We start from the raw sequence: 16,630 nt of genomic DNA on the forward strand, positions 1-16,630 counted from the left end.
TAGAAAACGGATATGATCTCAATCTCGTAACAAGGGAATCCAATTGGATGCAGACAATCTAGACCTGCGAGTCTGTCTTCTCCCCCGAGTGTGTTGTTGGAGTCTGAGTGATTCTGAAACATTTTGCAGAAAATAATATTATACGTGTCGGTTTCATGAAGTGCCGACCGGTCATGTGTGACAAATAACATTAGTTTTTAGGAGTAACAAAGTTTCAAACTGGATTTTGGTTGTGCAATTGACTGAACATATTTGGATTTTCATAAAGGGGTTCATTACTGTTTCACATTTTGGTGTTTAGTACACAAGGTGACAGTACTCGGTCTCTCTTGCTGCTAGAGAACTGGTTGACGGATAGAAGACAAACGGTGGTTATAAATGTAATGTAGATAAGTGTAGGATTTTGCCCCTAGGCCAGTGGTAATAACAATGTGAATTACATATGAGATGGGCTAGAATTGGGGTAAACTGATATGAAACAGAACTTGGCAGTGCCAGAAATACACAGTGTCTGCAGCTGGTTGCCCTACACCCCCCCCCTGTGTTCCTTTTGCCGCAGGAAAATTGATGGCAGAAATAAAGTCTTTTATATTCCGCTGACGAATGTTTTATGGGTTTACCCTAAGTGAGTATATAAAATATTTGCTTGAGGGAGGATTTGTACTATGTTTTGAAGGAGGGAGGATTTAACTTTTGCTGAAGGGAATAACCAGATGTAAAGTTTAGATGTGTCAAGATTAGGCGTCATGTGTCTGTGATCCCTTATCGCTCACGGTTCACATGCTACATATCTGTGTTCTGCCCTCTTGTGGGCAAATGGAAAAATGGCACCTACTGTATTGTAGTATTGCATCTGATGGCAGGGACGCTCGATCCTCCTATCGGATCACTTCTCTCTTTGCTGACAGTTCACATGTAACGTTTAGGTACAAGTAGCTTGTGATTGTCTGCAATGGTCGTTCTACCAGCCATTCTGTAACTCCTGTTAGAGTGTAAGCCCATGGGCACAGACCTCTATATCCAAAACCTTAAACCATGGCGGGTACTCAGTGTTGTCACTAGCTCCTAGTAAAGTGATAAAATAAATCGCACAAACTGTCTATTGGAGGAGGGTTAATATGGTTGATGATTTGATGAAATAGCAAAATACAATTGAATGTTGTAACGTCTCAGTATTGGACTTGAAGATCTGAGAGGGATAGGTGCAGATGAGTGTGGAGGAATAGCATTGAGTTGAATAGAAGAAGACGTTCTCTTTTTAATATAATTGCATTAAACCAATATTTCCAGAATACGCTCATATCTCACACAAGACACTGCAAAAACCTTAATTCATGCACTCATCTCCCGCAACGACTATTGCAATTCCCTCCTTACTGGTCTTCCCAAAGTCAGACTCTCACCCATACAATCTATTTGCACGCAGAGGCTAGATTGATTTTCCTTGCAAAGTGTTCTTCCTCTGCTGGAGCCACTCTGTCAGTCTCTACATTGGTTGCCTGTATTTCAACAAATCCAATATTAAATTATTCTACTAACATACAAGGCCATCAACAAAATTACACTGACATACATCTCCTCACTTGTCTCAAAATATCTCCCAACTAGACACCTCCGTTCTGCACAAGATCTGCGTCTCTCTTCCACTCTCATCACTTCCTCCCATTCCCGGTTACAGGACTTTTTTCAGGCTGCACCCACTTTGTGGAATTCCCTCCCTCGCATAGTAAGACTTTCCTCTAGTCTTCAAACCTTCAAGCATTCTCTGAAAACCCACCTCTTCAGACAAGCTTATAATATTCCTCAACCCACCCACTTACTCTCCCTAGGTTACCCACTATTACCACCCTCTACACAGCTAACACAAGACAGCAACCCTCTGACCAACATTGCTGTGTCACTGATCACACAGCTCACTCAATACTTTGTAACATTTGCATTCTAGCTGGTCCAATGTGCAATATGATGTAGCACGTGCCCTTGTGTATCAAACCATTGTCCCATAGATTGTAAGCTTGCGATCAGGGTCCTCTTACCTCTGTCTGTATGTATTACCCAGTATTGTTTTGTTAATGTGTGTTCCAAATGTAAAGAGCTACGGAAATTGCTGGCGCTATATAAATAAACTGATGATGATATTTAGAATATCCTCCCTAATTAAGTGATTTGTAGAAAAAGTGAGGAACATTTGTATGAGACAATCTTTAACTTCAGGGACTTTACACAGAGGACGTGTTATATATAATCATTACTATAAATTGGTGCCCAGAATAAGGGTTCAGGGACTCTGAGAAACCATTGAAATACAAACACTTTTTATCTAGTTCTAGAAATGACTATTGTCCTGTTGGTTGCTATGGGTTACAGCATCTTTTCCTAAGCATCCTGGTTTCCAGAAACACCCTGAATGTTTTCTAAAGCTCATTTTACTGTGTGAATAAAAGGTCTCTATAGGTTTCGTTAATATGTTAGTGCTTTGTCCATTAACGCCGTAGCCCACTGTTTTACTGAATATAAAAAGCAATCCTAACATTACAAAATAGGAGGCGTTTCCCCTTTAAATAAATCGGGCACCTAATACCCCCTCCGCTGAGCTGCATTCATAGTAATGTTCACAGGCCCTGTAGGATACAGTAATGCAGAGGTTGTGCTATGACCTCAGCACTCTCCATTCCTAATTCATAAATGATGGTCGTGTTATCTGTTTCCAGAGACCTTCCTGTGACTCACTGAAGCCTATATCCACTCAAATCATCTTACTTTCTTAATTGGGAATCGCTCCTTCTGCAGCCTGTAAAATAACGATTTCTCAGTGTGAGAGAGAGATGAAGACGCAGCATATAATATACGTTTGGTTTTATCTCTCTCTCTGCGCTGTCTGCTGCTTTCGTGTCTTGGTGCTCTCTGACCTTACTGTAGCAAGTCAGAGTAATAATGTGATAGTCTGACATTTATATAGGAGCTGCTTTGTGTGCGCTGGAGATTTTCCTTCCGCTTCATTATTTATTCATTTTTACTCTTCCTGCTGATTTAAAGGACCACTAAACCCCAAAATTGAAATTTTTCATATCTGAACCATGAAAGTAAAAAAAACCTCAAACATTTAGTGTTATCCTAACACTTCCCTGTAGCTCCCCCCACTCCGCTACAGATAGATGAAGCTTTCCCACATCTTTATAGACTTTGGTAAACGTAAAAAGAAAAATCTCAGATTGCAGTCATTTGTGTTACTGTGACATCACTGGCCCCACCTCTGTGTGATTCCGACCAATCCACGCAGTGCATTTCTGTAAGGCAAGGCTGTTAAGTTGTCAGTCCCTCTGTGTCTATTCTGCTAACGCAGCGTCTAACTTGGCATGGTGGATATTTTTAGCTAATGAAAGACCCTTCACGCAAGCGATGAAAAGTTTGGAGGTCATACACCAAATAACAGTTGAAAATGTGATTTTATTGTCTCCATTTGGGGAGATGAAGCACCCCTTGCTCAATATTCCCCAACAGACTTGCTTTCTCTTCCCATAATGTACGGTGAAGTGTAAATTGTATTTCACAGAATATTTCAGAATTCTGCAAGAAAAAGCCCATTCCATAGCTGGTGCCTTGTGTTACGGATTGAGCTAGCTTTGTGGGGCAGCGGTATGTGAGACAGTATGTGGTCTGGGGGCTCTTCTTAGTCTCTCCTCTGGGGGGGCAGCACTGGACCTGTTCTCCTAGTGATTGCCTGTGGCTACTATTTATTTTAAATCTGCTGAGAACCACCCTATACCAACAGATTCAGAGGGACATATTCAATTACTAAATGCAGGCGCGATTGCGTGCGGCCGCACGGGTCCCGGTATCGCAACATTGAGGATTTCAGTGCGCACAGAAATCTGTGATATTGCACTCGCGTAATGACACTTTTTATGCGCAGCCGCGCAAAAAGTAATTGAATATGCCCCAGAGAATGAGGATTCTGGGAGAGATGACTGGCGGGTTTATGCTTTTCCGAGCACTCCTAGAAAAACAAAGTGAAGTAAAGTATCCCATTTAAAAAGAAAGCATTTTATCCTTTTTAATTTTTTGGGAATTCTGAGCCACTTTCAATGAATCTAAAAAATATATATAATTTATATTTTATTACTTTTTGTTAAATTTATTACGGAGGACAAGGCAAGTGGATGCCGCCCACAAGTATCTACTACCACTCCTGTTGGAGCCAAAACCCCCAAATCTGTGGTAGTTATGGTGGTGGGGGGGGGGGGGGGTGTGACCTTTTGATCCTGTATTCCTGAGAGAAACGGGCCAGACCCGGCAGCTGCTTGGTGTATACAGACCCCCTTATAAAGTGCCAGAGCGTCTGTAACTTTGTAAAATGCTCCGTTCACTAGTACAAATCCTAGTGTATTATTTGCCCTAATTGAGGTGTTTAAATGATTTATTTATTTTTTTAGAGAAGGAAATCAGGTTGTTGAGTGTCTGGCACTGGTAGATTATATCGCTGTTCTATACGTCTGAGTCACAAGCTACTGAGCACCAGTGTGTGAGGAGGGGGGAGATGATTGTCTCAGCTGGTACATAATGGTCCTATTGCCCCCGGGATAGACCCAGCTTCTGGCTGGATTGTCAGTTTATGAACTAAAACAAAGCTGATCGGGATAATAAAGAGTAATATGAACTGGCCCAGTTACATGTAGAACTGGGTGTTTTAATTTACGTTCATTCCTACTGACTGGTATCTGTTTTCTGCAATATGGTTTTATTTGATATTGCTGATACAGTTGCGTGTCTGTGCCAAGTCTTCCTTTCCATGGGCTCTAGATATTTATAGCGGCCGTCCGTTAGCCGTGTCCGGATAAATGTCGGCTGTGTCCCGTATTAGATTGTATTTCTGATACGCTGCAGAGCACAGATGGATCTGTCAGTGTGAAAGTGCATCTTGTAAATGTCTGTTACCCCTGACAAACCAATAAACCCGACCATAGAAAATGAAAAGAAAAGGTGCACTTCACACCCAGGGCAGGGGGTAGCGTCCCATTCAAGATTTATAGTGACGAGACCCCCTCTGAAATACACCCCCCCCCCCATCTGCCACTGCAAAGTGATCCGACCAAGTCCGACAGACGATGCCTTTTGTGCGTGTCTGAGATGGAACAAAAGCCGTATTTGTGGTTGTAGCTCAGGAAGTGTCCTCAGTACACACAGTCCCTTCGTCTTCCCGGGGAATTCTGAACGGTTCTAAATGCCGGCTAAGCATCCGGATCTGGAGGACAGAAGCCGAAGTAACAGAGCTTTGCTGGAGATATTCCTTAAGAAAAGACAGTACATGGAAAGGCCCCCCTATGGTAAGAGACCTAGGACCGGATATACCCTGTGTATGGGGCAGGCAGTGGGTAGAGGATATACTGGTCATAGTGCCACATTCGTGGGGTTGGTTGGGTAATATACCCATTGCTACATTGTATCCATCTAAACTCCAATGAAGAACATGTTCTGACAGATGCTTCTATGGTTGTGAATGAGCTGTAAAGTGTGTGTATGTATGTGTGTGTGTGTATGTGTGTATATATATATATATATATATATATATATATATATATATATATATATATATATATATATATATATATATATATATATATATATTAGTGTGTGACGGAGAAGCAATGTTACATTGTAGCGACTGCTGTTATTTCGTACACCTACTCCCTACTGACTCCCAATACTATGTCAGAGTAGACTTGTGATACTTATATGTGCAATGTTTGTTTTAGGGAGTTTTAAACCCAGTAATATTTGTGATACATAGTCTCCATTGCTTGTCACCGGTTACAGATATTATATTAGTTGTGTCATTATGGTGTATTTTACAGACCTGGGAGTGTGTCAGACACATCTATGATCAATGGATCAGAGCTTGGACTGGTCTATTATTTGGCTGGAAATGTAATTCTTAATTAACGGACTCTGGTGTGAATTACGACAAAGGATACCAGGGTTTCTATTGAGAAGTCAGGTAGTTGTTCCTTTGTGTCCGTTCAGTACCACCCCCCCCCCCCCCCCCCCCCCAATGGGCTGTTGTTCTCTGATTCTGCTCTTGTTAGGAGGAATTGTGTCTTTGTGCCCATTTACCTTTTACCTTTAGTCCCGGCACAGAGTTACGGCTGGGGAATCGGTCATGTTGTTGTGTATTCACATATAGTCCACACACAGCTTGGGGTGAACCAGTCTCTTTCATGTCCTTATTCTTTCAGTGGGATTCTAGTTACTGAATTCTCAATCAGATGTCAATGCCGGGGCTTTACAATTTACTAATAGTGTGCCCAAATCCTACCCCCACCCACGATCCCTATTTTAGGTCTCTGCCTGGGACTGCGTAGAATCCTTTGGACCCTGGTAACTACTCTAAATGGGGGATCTCAGTTCTTGGAAGTGTGTTGGGTCATTTTACCGGCTCATTCCATCTTGTAGTGAGATGAACGTAATGGGTGACCCTGCTCCTTCCACTTTATAGTTCTCAGTCTGTGGCTTCCTACTGCCTCCATTCCCCTCCTCACATCATGTCACTGCCCCTGTCACATGCACCCCTGTCCTCACTAACACATCACTCATCTCCTGATATACTATGTGCTGCTGGGGACCCTGCTCCTTCCACTATATAGTTCTCAGTCTGTGGCTTCCTACTACCTCCATTCCCCTCCTCACATCATGTCACTGCCCCTGTCACATGCACCCCTGTCCTCACTAACACATCACTCATCTCCTCCTGTTATACTATGTGCTGCTGGGGACCCTGCTCCTTCCACTATATAGTTCTCAGTCTGTGGCTTCCTACTACCTCCATTCCCCTCCTCACATCATGTCACTGCCCCTGTCACATGCACCCCTGTCCTCACTAACACATCACTCATCTCCTCCTGTTATACTATGTGCTGCTGGGGACCCTGCTCCTTCCACTATATAGTTCTCAGTCTGTGGCTTCCTACTGCCTCCATTCCCCTCCTCACATCATGTCACTGCCCCTGTCACATGCAGCCCTGTCCTGACCTGCATGATCGCACGAGTGGACAGGTCACTGCCTTACTCAAGATCAGTCATGAAATACTTTGTGCTGCTGTGAACACTCACCTGATTGGCTACAGACTGTTCTCTAGACATTTGGGTGATAAATATTTCTGGCCGCACACGGACACAGAGTCCAGTTTGGCCACACGCTGGAGCTTCTTAGTGCGATTGTACAATGACCTCTATGCACAGACCAATAGCAGCGATCTGTGGCCGACATCACACATTTGTATTGTGCTACTTTGGGCTGTGTGTTCCCTGTGGCCAACTAGGTATGTGCATAGGGCAGTAATGTTCATGGGGCTGCAGAGTAATAGTTGTACATGAAGTTTATTTTTTATATTCATTTATTTTTCCACCAGGCCTTTACCAACATCCGCAATTTGCCAATAAAAATAATGGTGGAAAGTTTATTGTACAGATGGGCATGTGGGGTACACCACTAACAAGTTGGGGGTACAGTCATTGTTACATATGTCCGCGTGTAATCTCGCCGCCCTGTGGTCTTTTTTTTCCGTTTTACCTTTTATCTGAATTTATAACACTTAAGATCCTGCCATTGCTGCCCATTATCTCTGATTGCAATCTGCAGCTATTCACCTTGATAAATAGAAAATGAACCGTGCCCAGCGCTGAGCTTTGCCGTTCAGCCATCAAGCTGATCATTACAGCGCACGCTGTGCGTTATTGATCAGAGACATCGTTTAACCCTTTCTTACCCATCCCAGTGCTGTGAGTCCTGGTTGCATATATTCTGTGCGTACAGTAACTTGTAGCCAGAAGGTCTCTGCACAGATAATATAATGGAGGTATGAGGTTATACGTGGTGAAAGGACCAACACGATGGAACAGGAGCCGTCTTGTATATTGAAGTAAAACCGTATTTTATGACTGGTTCTGGATAGACGTCTTGTAAGAAATCCATTTGTAATGCAACGGTTATGTACCTGCATTAGAGGCAGCGATTTGGTTGGGTGAACGGAGGCATGAGGCACATATTAAATAGTCTAATATAATTCTTTAATGTTATGACTCTATGCATTTAATATTGCCAGATATTAATGGGAAATGGACTATATTAGAGTTCTGGAAGAAATAGAAGGTAGAACTCCTGTTCTGGAGGCAGAGTTCCCTAAGTTGCGTTGTGCCCTCCCCTGCACCCCAGCCGGATATCATCCGCCTAGGAAGAGGTGATGAGATCATGTGACAGACAAAAACTATAGCGCTTTACTTGGCGAGATTATTACACCCTTATAGAAGTTAGGTAAAGTCCTGCAACATAGTAAAGAATACAAATTAAAATTTAGCAATTATAATGTTACATAACTAGTGTCTGTGTCGGTAATGTCCGGTAGTGGGTTTATCTCAGATAACCCCCAGTATATACAGAACGTGTCTCATCCTTCGTGCTCCTTACTGATAACGTTCTCTTTCTCTGTTGCAGATATTTCGAGGCTGTCATTCTGTCCAGGTGAGTGTCACGTTCCCTGTACCTCATCACAGTGTAACTGAGCATGACGTTAGTAACATACATGACAATTGCAGATTGTTTATATAAATCTTATTTCCTATTGCAACAGCGCTAGAAGGGCAGAAGTAGGAGAAAGGGGGGAGGGGGTGTGTTTGGTGTTGGGGGGAGGGGGTAATTAGACTCATGGGGCCTGATTCATTAACGGAAGTAAAGCTTAAAAAAAAAAGGTAACTTTGCACCTGGGCAAAACCATGTTGCATTGGAGGGGGAGGTAAATATAAAATGTGATGGCAGGTTTGTAGTTTGGGTAGGACATGTCCTAGATCAACTTTACATTTCAGTGTAAAAATAAAGCTGTCAAAGCTGTGTGTGATACATGAAATAACAGCCAATATTTATCTTATGTGCAAAATAATAAACTAATTTGCACCCCTTGCATTGTGATATGGTTTGTCCAGGAGAAATCTTACTCCTTTATTTAACTTACTTTCCTTATGAATCAGACATCTTGGCATAAAAAAAATATAATTTTTACTGCAAATTTGACTTCATTGTGACACCACGTGATTAGATACATGAAGCTCATACATACAGCTGGAATAGAAGCATTGTATAACTTGTTATAATAACTGCATCTCTAGGCTGACTGGTCCATTGAAGTCGGAGGAAATTTAATATCAACCAATATGTCGGCTCTCATCCTAATGATCATTTTAAATATGTATAGAAACAGGATTTGTTTGATGTTTTCGGTGGCGCTCTTCATGATGATTTTTGGGAAAGGCTCTTGTGGTGTAAAGAAATTCTCCCGCTCAGATGTCTGTCTCTCTCTCTCTCTATATATATATATATATATATATATATATATATATATATATATATATATATATATATATATATATATATATATATATATATATATATATATATATATATCCATCACCATTCTCAAAGGGTGTCTGAGATTGGTGAGTGAGCGGACCAATAAGAAGCTTTCTGCTGTGTGATAGCAGCTTCTTATTGGTCCGTGTGGCCACACCCCCAGCAAAACGTTTCACAGCTTCCATTGCTTTGGGGAGGGAAAGGTAATTTTGTTTTGTGTTTTGCTACCTTGTAGCTCTGAAATGCCTTATTTACAGTGACCCCTTATGTTTAAAAATGTAGTTCTCTGATGCTTTTGTTTAGGTGCTAATAGCAGGGGGTAAATGTATTAACCTTAAATACTTACAAATTGCTGATGTTTAGCGACTTTGCCAGCAAAATGTAAAACGGCAGGTTTTGCCTTTAAACACACTGCTGTTTTAAATTTTGCTGGCAATGTCGCCAAATATCAGTGATTTGCTAGAATTGGAGGTTAATACATGTACACCCAGGAGTCCGTGGAATGAATCTGTAAAAATTGTATATAAAAAAAATGTGCTGCATCATGCATTGGTGTCAACAGAGCAGCTTTTCTGTGCTGTCGGCTCAAGTCAGTGACTGGGAGTGTGGCACTGAGTTTGACAGAAATATGGCAGTGTGCGGCGAGCAACCTCTGATTTGTTTTCTGAGTGTTCCGAAATTGAGGGAATGTAAAGATGGATCTTTCAGCATATTGAAGCTTTGTTTTTTGTTTTGTTTTTTTAATTTTATTTTTATAGGTAGGAAAGATCATATGCACCAGATCTACGGTCATAAGTTAGGTACTGGCGATACTCCTATCTTTCTCTCTTTATCTGTTGCTGAGTGATTTATAGGACTTATAGGGACTTACAGGATCTGTACATTAACATGAACTGACATTTCTGAGCATTTTACTCTACGTGCTTCACCTTCTTAATCTATTCTTATCTTGCGTGGGCTTCTTATCAGTGTCCAGAGAAGGTTATTATATACAGTCCAGCTCTGACTATAAACCAACATCACCTAGTCTGGGAGGACCAATCGGATGGCTCAATATCTTGTGTCTTTGCAGCTTTACTCACTGGTCAGAAATAAAACCGCATTTTTAACTGTATGCTGTTTATTGTTGGATTTTCTATTGTCTGTATTTATAATACACAATAAAGGGACATTACTGACCACTTAATACCCTTTATCCCTGACCACAACATGGGAGCTCCCATACACGAGAGTTGCTAATTCCCCTACGGTGATAGGGATGATCTGTTAAACTTCCTTATTGCCTCAATTTATTAAAAGTAATCTTGGAGGCAGCTGAACGATACTTTGCTGCCCCGGGATATATAGACATTAGTATTAGTGCTTCATACAAGGTATTAAACCTTTTCTAAAGATGTTCATCTGTTATCGCAGAGATGGATAAATTGTAACATGCAGAGAGTAGTTACTGATCAGTCTGATCTCTACCTGTCGGCCTGGACACATTATGCAGACGGCAGATTAGTCGTTCCAGTGATGGTGAAAGCTGGAAGGATTTGCTGCAATTGAATTATTTCTGGAATGATTTATTTAATTTTTACATTATTTTAGTGCTAATTTGCAACACCAAATGTACCTGTGAAATATCACCGTCGCCACCAAGGGCCAAACGATCATTCATAATGGATCAATACATCTGATCAGTCGGTGGTCTGGTAGTATTGCCCATTCATTGAAGTGATTTTCTGCACTTTAGCTCTAAAACAAAAGTCTGTTTGTCCAAGTGGCAGCGAGTCCGGAGCCTTTAAACGTGAACATTTGTACAGAACATGTCTCAGACAAAGGAACGATTATTTCCCTCTCTGCCAGGTAACTTCTACAGACTCCAGGCTGCTGAGCAAACCGGATTGTCCGCGTCTGCTGGAATAAGACAGAGGCTGTGATAACGCCGTGCAGATTTCTTACTTTATTTATGTTTTCTTTATTTTTTAACTCTGCTATAGTTCTACAGTGTTTGCGGCTTTTTCTTGGTTTTTGATGCTTGTGCTGGATTTCTTGTGATTGACAACACAACTTCCCGGCTAGCAGTAGAGAATCATCATCATCAGTTATTTATATAGCACCACTAATTCCGCAGCGCTGTACAGAGCACTCATTCACATCGGCCCCTGTCCCATTGGGGCTTACAGTCTAAATTCCCTAATACAGACAGACAGACACACAGACAGACACAGACAGACAGAGAGAGAGACTAGGGTCAATTTGATAGTAGCCAATTAACCTATCAGTATGTTTTTGGAGTGTGGGAGGAAACCGGAGCACCTGGAGGAAACCCACGCAAACACAGGGAGAACATACAAACTCACATATAAGGCCATGGTTGGGAATTGAACAACTCATGACCCCAGTGCTGTGAGGCAGAAGTGCTAACTACTGAGCCACCGTGCCGCCCATATAATAGATATATCGGTCTTTCAGTCCCAGAGGGTACATATTTGTCCCTAACAAGCACTCTAATGATTGTACATACACACAATGTGGCATTAACAGATGACCATGGTGCTGATGTGAGGGACATGGTGGCAGTCAGGGGATCTCTAAGGCCTCTGATTGGATTCATGACAGGGTGACCCTTAAGCTGGGTACACACCTATGTAAATATGTGCAGATCACACCATTCACGGCTGTGTAGTCAGATATCACATTAGTGTCACTATCATGTTTTATCGTACCACACATCGTTTTTGTTGATTTGGTTTTATGGAACGGTATCATAAAATATGGCAGTGTGCACGCACTCAGGACCTGCAGCGTAGACAGATATCTGTAGTCTGTACAGAGTCACCATCTTTCCAGCAGATGGTTATGAGAGACGAAGATCACAGAGGTGACAGTAAATCGTGTAGGTGTGTACACATGAATCTGCTGCTCATCGGGACTTTGTCGGTGGTAACATTGTTGCAGTAAGGTTGCATAGGTGTGTACCCAGCATTACATTTATATATGAAAGATTTATTCTCATATGGACACGTTTGTTGCATCTATAAACTTGAATGGAAAGTAGTCGCAGCCTTTAAATGTATGCGATTTTTATATACTTTTAAGTTTGGCTATTTGAAAATTGACCCCGCCGTTATACTGTGCTGCTGGATTTTTAGAATTCCCACCCCCCTTTCTTGTGCCAAGTTACAGAACGTGAAGGAGAGTACATGTCACTGGGCGCCATTATTGTGAGATTTATATTGCAAAGTCGATGGATGCCCCTAAATATCTGTCCGAGAACTGAAATCGGGGAGAGCTGCAACACTGGGCTCTGCGAGAGTATCAGACAATCACCTTAGTGATACAAACGTATTGTTCTGAGACTCCAAAGCTTATTATGTGTATTGTTTCAGCATAATTTTCTGCTACGTATGTACAAGACACATGCTGCTGTTTAAGGAGGATGTTTAGCATACCTGCAGCTTATGTGAAGGGGCTGCCACGTTGTGTAACGTGGGACTTCTTATACCTGGAGGTTTCGCCTCCTGGTGTTGTTCTTGAGACGTTCTATCGTAGATGCAAACAAAACTTTGCTTCTGACAGAGGATGATGTGTGGTATTAGGAGTATAGCTGTATGACACATGGTATTTCTCGGTATACATCTAGCGCACATCACTACAGAACGTTATCCAGCGGAGAGAATCGTCCCCGTGCGGTAGCTGGTTGGTACGATCCACCAGCTGCTTCCTTCTACTATAGACGTGTATTTATAATCAGAATTCTGTTGTGTCTGCTGAATCGTCCCCCTACAACTAGATTGGAGAATTCTTTTACTTCTGTTTGATGGTCCCTTATAGGTTGTATGTGTCTCCATCCATCTATAAAATCTCTGCATGTCTTCAGCCAACTACAAATCCATACGAAAGACTTTTGTGACCGAGGTCGGAGGGTAAAACAGCGACTCTGTCCTATTCTCTCTCCAGGTTCTGAGGCCGTTTATCAGTCCTGGGATGGTTGGGATAATAATGTTGTTCAGACAATTGGCTTCTTGACTTTTTCAAACAAAAGTCTCATTGTGTATAGAACAGGTTTTGTGCGATTATCCCGTGTTTGGGGATGATCTGCAGGATTATACTGCCAATCATATGAACAACAGAGGTGTGTAGACTTTTAGGGGCCTATTCAAGCTTTGCAATTATACGCGTCTAATGCCAGGTGAGCTATTCAGTTCCGGGACCCGCCATGCTCATCGTGCAAGCAAATAGTACTGGATTACTCTCATCAATGCGCACACCCTAGCAGGCGCAAGCAAATATTAGCGTAATCAAGTCTGACATTAGGAGCATATAAACGATGTCCATGTATTAAATCTCCCCAGGGCAGATTAAATTCACATCTAGTTTCCTGGCACATCACCTCTGTGGGGTGATAGAAAAACATTAGTGTAGATTTCTGGCAAAACATCATCACAATGTGTCTCCGTGGACCTTCTGGAGATGCCTTTGCGCCGATTTGAATTTCCCCATTTAGTGGTTCCATGTTTATCAGTCTACCTTACCAAAACGACCAAATTGGGATTATACAAACAAGTGTTTCCTAAAACTTGAATATGATAAGGCAAGTTTTACTAGTTTGCAATATTTGAATCTGAAATGCATAAATGTGTTGGAATTCTAGGATTAGGCCAAAAGGGAACATCATTTAAGACCCTTAAAAAAATCATTCTGCGTCTTCTTAGGGGTCACTTACCTTTATAAACTCAAGACTGTAGTACACAGTAGTTTCCAGCAGGTGGCACAATAGCAGGATAAAAAAAAATTCATGGTTTTCCTTATATCTACCAAATAAAAGTTTGGAAAGTGTTTAATAACGAACCTCTGAAGGTACGTGGGACTCGCCCCCTGGTGGACATGGGGTATATCTGCCCTTGGCAATGAAGGGTATAATGACCATGCCACAGAACTTCATTGTATTTTACAAATTTACACAACATTTTAAAGTGGTTACTAATCCATGTTGTGAGCGGGAGAGTTCATCTGATCGGTATCAGCTGAACTTAGACACCCCCCACCCTCCTCGTTTCTTTACAAAAGACCCTCGCAGGAGACACCAGCTCTGTTGTTGTTGGTTGGTTTTAGATTTAATTCACTATTTTATTTATTTAAAACACCATCCACAAAGCCGCGATCATATTCTCTGCAGCAGTAATGGTTTAAGATTAAAAATGAAATTGCAAATCATGATGAGTATATGAATTTAATTAAATGTAAATAAGTATTTATAGCCTTCAAAACTTTAATATCTACTGACCGTAGTGAATAAATACTCAACGCTCTCACAACGAGATATTTGGCTGTAGTGTGTTTTTTCTGTAAGATCATCAGCAAACTTATAGGAACACTGGTAAAGTGACAATAATTGTGTTTATTGATGATGCTTTTTTGTTTCTCCCTATTTTTGTCTGACTCTTTTTTTAAGATAATTTGGAAAAATGACATATGATTATATAGTGTAAGGTTGTGAGCGGGGTCCTCTTACCTCTCTGTCTGTATTACCCAGTATTGTTTTATTACTGTGTTTGTTCCCAACTGTACAGAGCTACGGAATATGTTGGCGCTATATAAATAGACGATGATGATATGCATAGGCCACTATACATGTATAAAGCGCATCCTTTTTAGCCATATTTTATTGTGCGTTTAATGTAACCCAGAACCCCCCTGTGTAGAAGTGTTAGTGTTTTATTACAATTTAGTTGTGATAAATGAAATGTTTATTTGTCACTGTGCTTGTTCTCTGTGCTACCTGCGCTTCGCAGTGTATGAATGATGCTGCGGGATCCTCTCCTCTGTAATCGGAGCTTCCTGACTTGTAATCCGGAGACAAGTTTGCAATGTGGTAAACAGTCTGCAGGATAAAGTGAGATTAGCATATTAACAAGGTGTATGCAAATGGCCTCACACAAACTCCTCCCCCTCTTCCTGGCTGAATGGAGACAGGAGTCACAGCCACACACACAGTCTGCAGGATACAGTGAGATTAGCATATTAACAAGGTGTATGCAAATTCCTAGCACACACACTCCTCCCCCTCTCCCTCCCTCTGCCTCTCTCCCTGAGTGAATGGAGACAGGAGTCACAGGCACCCACAGTCACGTTACTGCCTGTCTTCAGCCACTTCGCCCAGGAATAAGGATGGTGTGAGTGCGACTGCTGAGGAATGAGCAGATTGTGTAATAGGAAGGTGATCTTAATGTCCTACATCCAGGCTGTGGCAGATCAGGATCCTTCCCGGTGCTGTTCCTGCCTACACAGCAATGCAGCGGAGGTTAGTCTTCTCTCCAGTACTGCTCCCAGCCCCCGAGCGCTGAATTGGGACATTGTATCCTGGCTGCTGGCTTGACATCTCCCCCCACCTCCTCCGCTGTGTGCATGTTGATGGAACTGGCAGGCCGGCTAGGCCCAGAACAGACAGGTGCTGTCATCTATATGGAGAAGAGCGGCTGTAGTCCTTTCCCGATATGCTGGGCTAAAGGTATTTACCCATCCAGACAGTAATTATATCCTCCCTGTCCTTGTGTCAGCAGTTTGTGCGGAGCTAATTAACGTGGCATGTGGATATCCTGATTATTATTTTTATGTATTATTTTCTCACACCTGCAGCTTCTGGAAATGTGGAAATAAATCCTAATTTGCTTCAGGAAATGTCAGCTTGTTAACCCTTTGCTGGATCTAAAGCCTCTTCTCGCATAAGTGTTTGGTAATGAAGGGTTAATCCGTGGACTTGGCTGGAAGGGGTTACATGGCGGGGAGGGGTGTCACAGCATTAACCCTTTAGTGTGCAGTACACAACCTCTGTTCTGTCCTATGGGAGATCCTGTTTCTGTCACCGTAAAGAGTAACAAAGGACAAGAGAAATTAGACACAGGATAGACAGCTGTCAGCATATTAGAAATCCGCGATTTATCGGCGCTGTGTGGCCGGCCACCCGTGTAATGACACATGTGAACTCATTGGCACTGCATATAGTATTCAGGGATACATTGATGTCACACGTTACTTGGTATAAGGTGGTTGATACAATGTGGGTGTTACTTATACTTCTCATACGTGATTGTAACAGTCGTTGTGTTGGGAACCAGTGTGTGAGGGTTACTGTGACCTGGATTTATACTGGATGTCTGATACTCTTTACACTCCGTCTTTAGATTAAACCAGCCAGTGTAATTATACAGGATATGTAATTAGGATGTGAAGGCTAATTTGTGGGGT

At 42.0% G+C, this 16,630-nt stretch overlaps 1 protein-coding gene across 8 annotated transcripts in view; it reads left to right on the plus strand.

Moving 5' to 3' along the window:
* PTK2 (protein tyrosine kinase 2) overlaps positions 1-16,630 on the plus strand; it is a 145,335-nt gene that overhangs the window by 24,870 nt on the left and 103,835 nt on the right. For 4 of the 8 annotated variants that reach the window (XM_075211668.1, XM_075211665.1, XM_075211660.1 and 1 more), the window contains one exon: positions 8,489-8,515. Coding sequence is in view for 5 of the 8 variants with exons in the window: in XM_075211665.1 (XP_075067766.1) it covers positions 8,489-8,515 (27 nt within the window). In the remaining 3 variants the exon portion in view is untranslated. Of the gene's footprint in view, positions 1-8,488; positions 8,516-15,467; positions 15,894-16,630 lie in introns of those variants that run through there. The other 4 variants (XM_075211662.1, XM_075211663.1, XM_075211664.1 and 1 more) reach the window with 2 other exon arrangements.

This window comes from Mixophyes fleayi, chromosome 5 (assembly GCF_038048845.1).
Source record: "Mixophyes fleayi isolate aMixFle1 chromosome 5, aMixFle1.hap1, whole genome shotgun sequence".
Taxonomy (NCBI): domain Eukaryota; kingdom Metazoa; phylum Chordata; class Amphibia; order Anura; family Limnodynastidae; genus Mixophyes; species Mixophyes fleayi.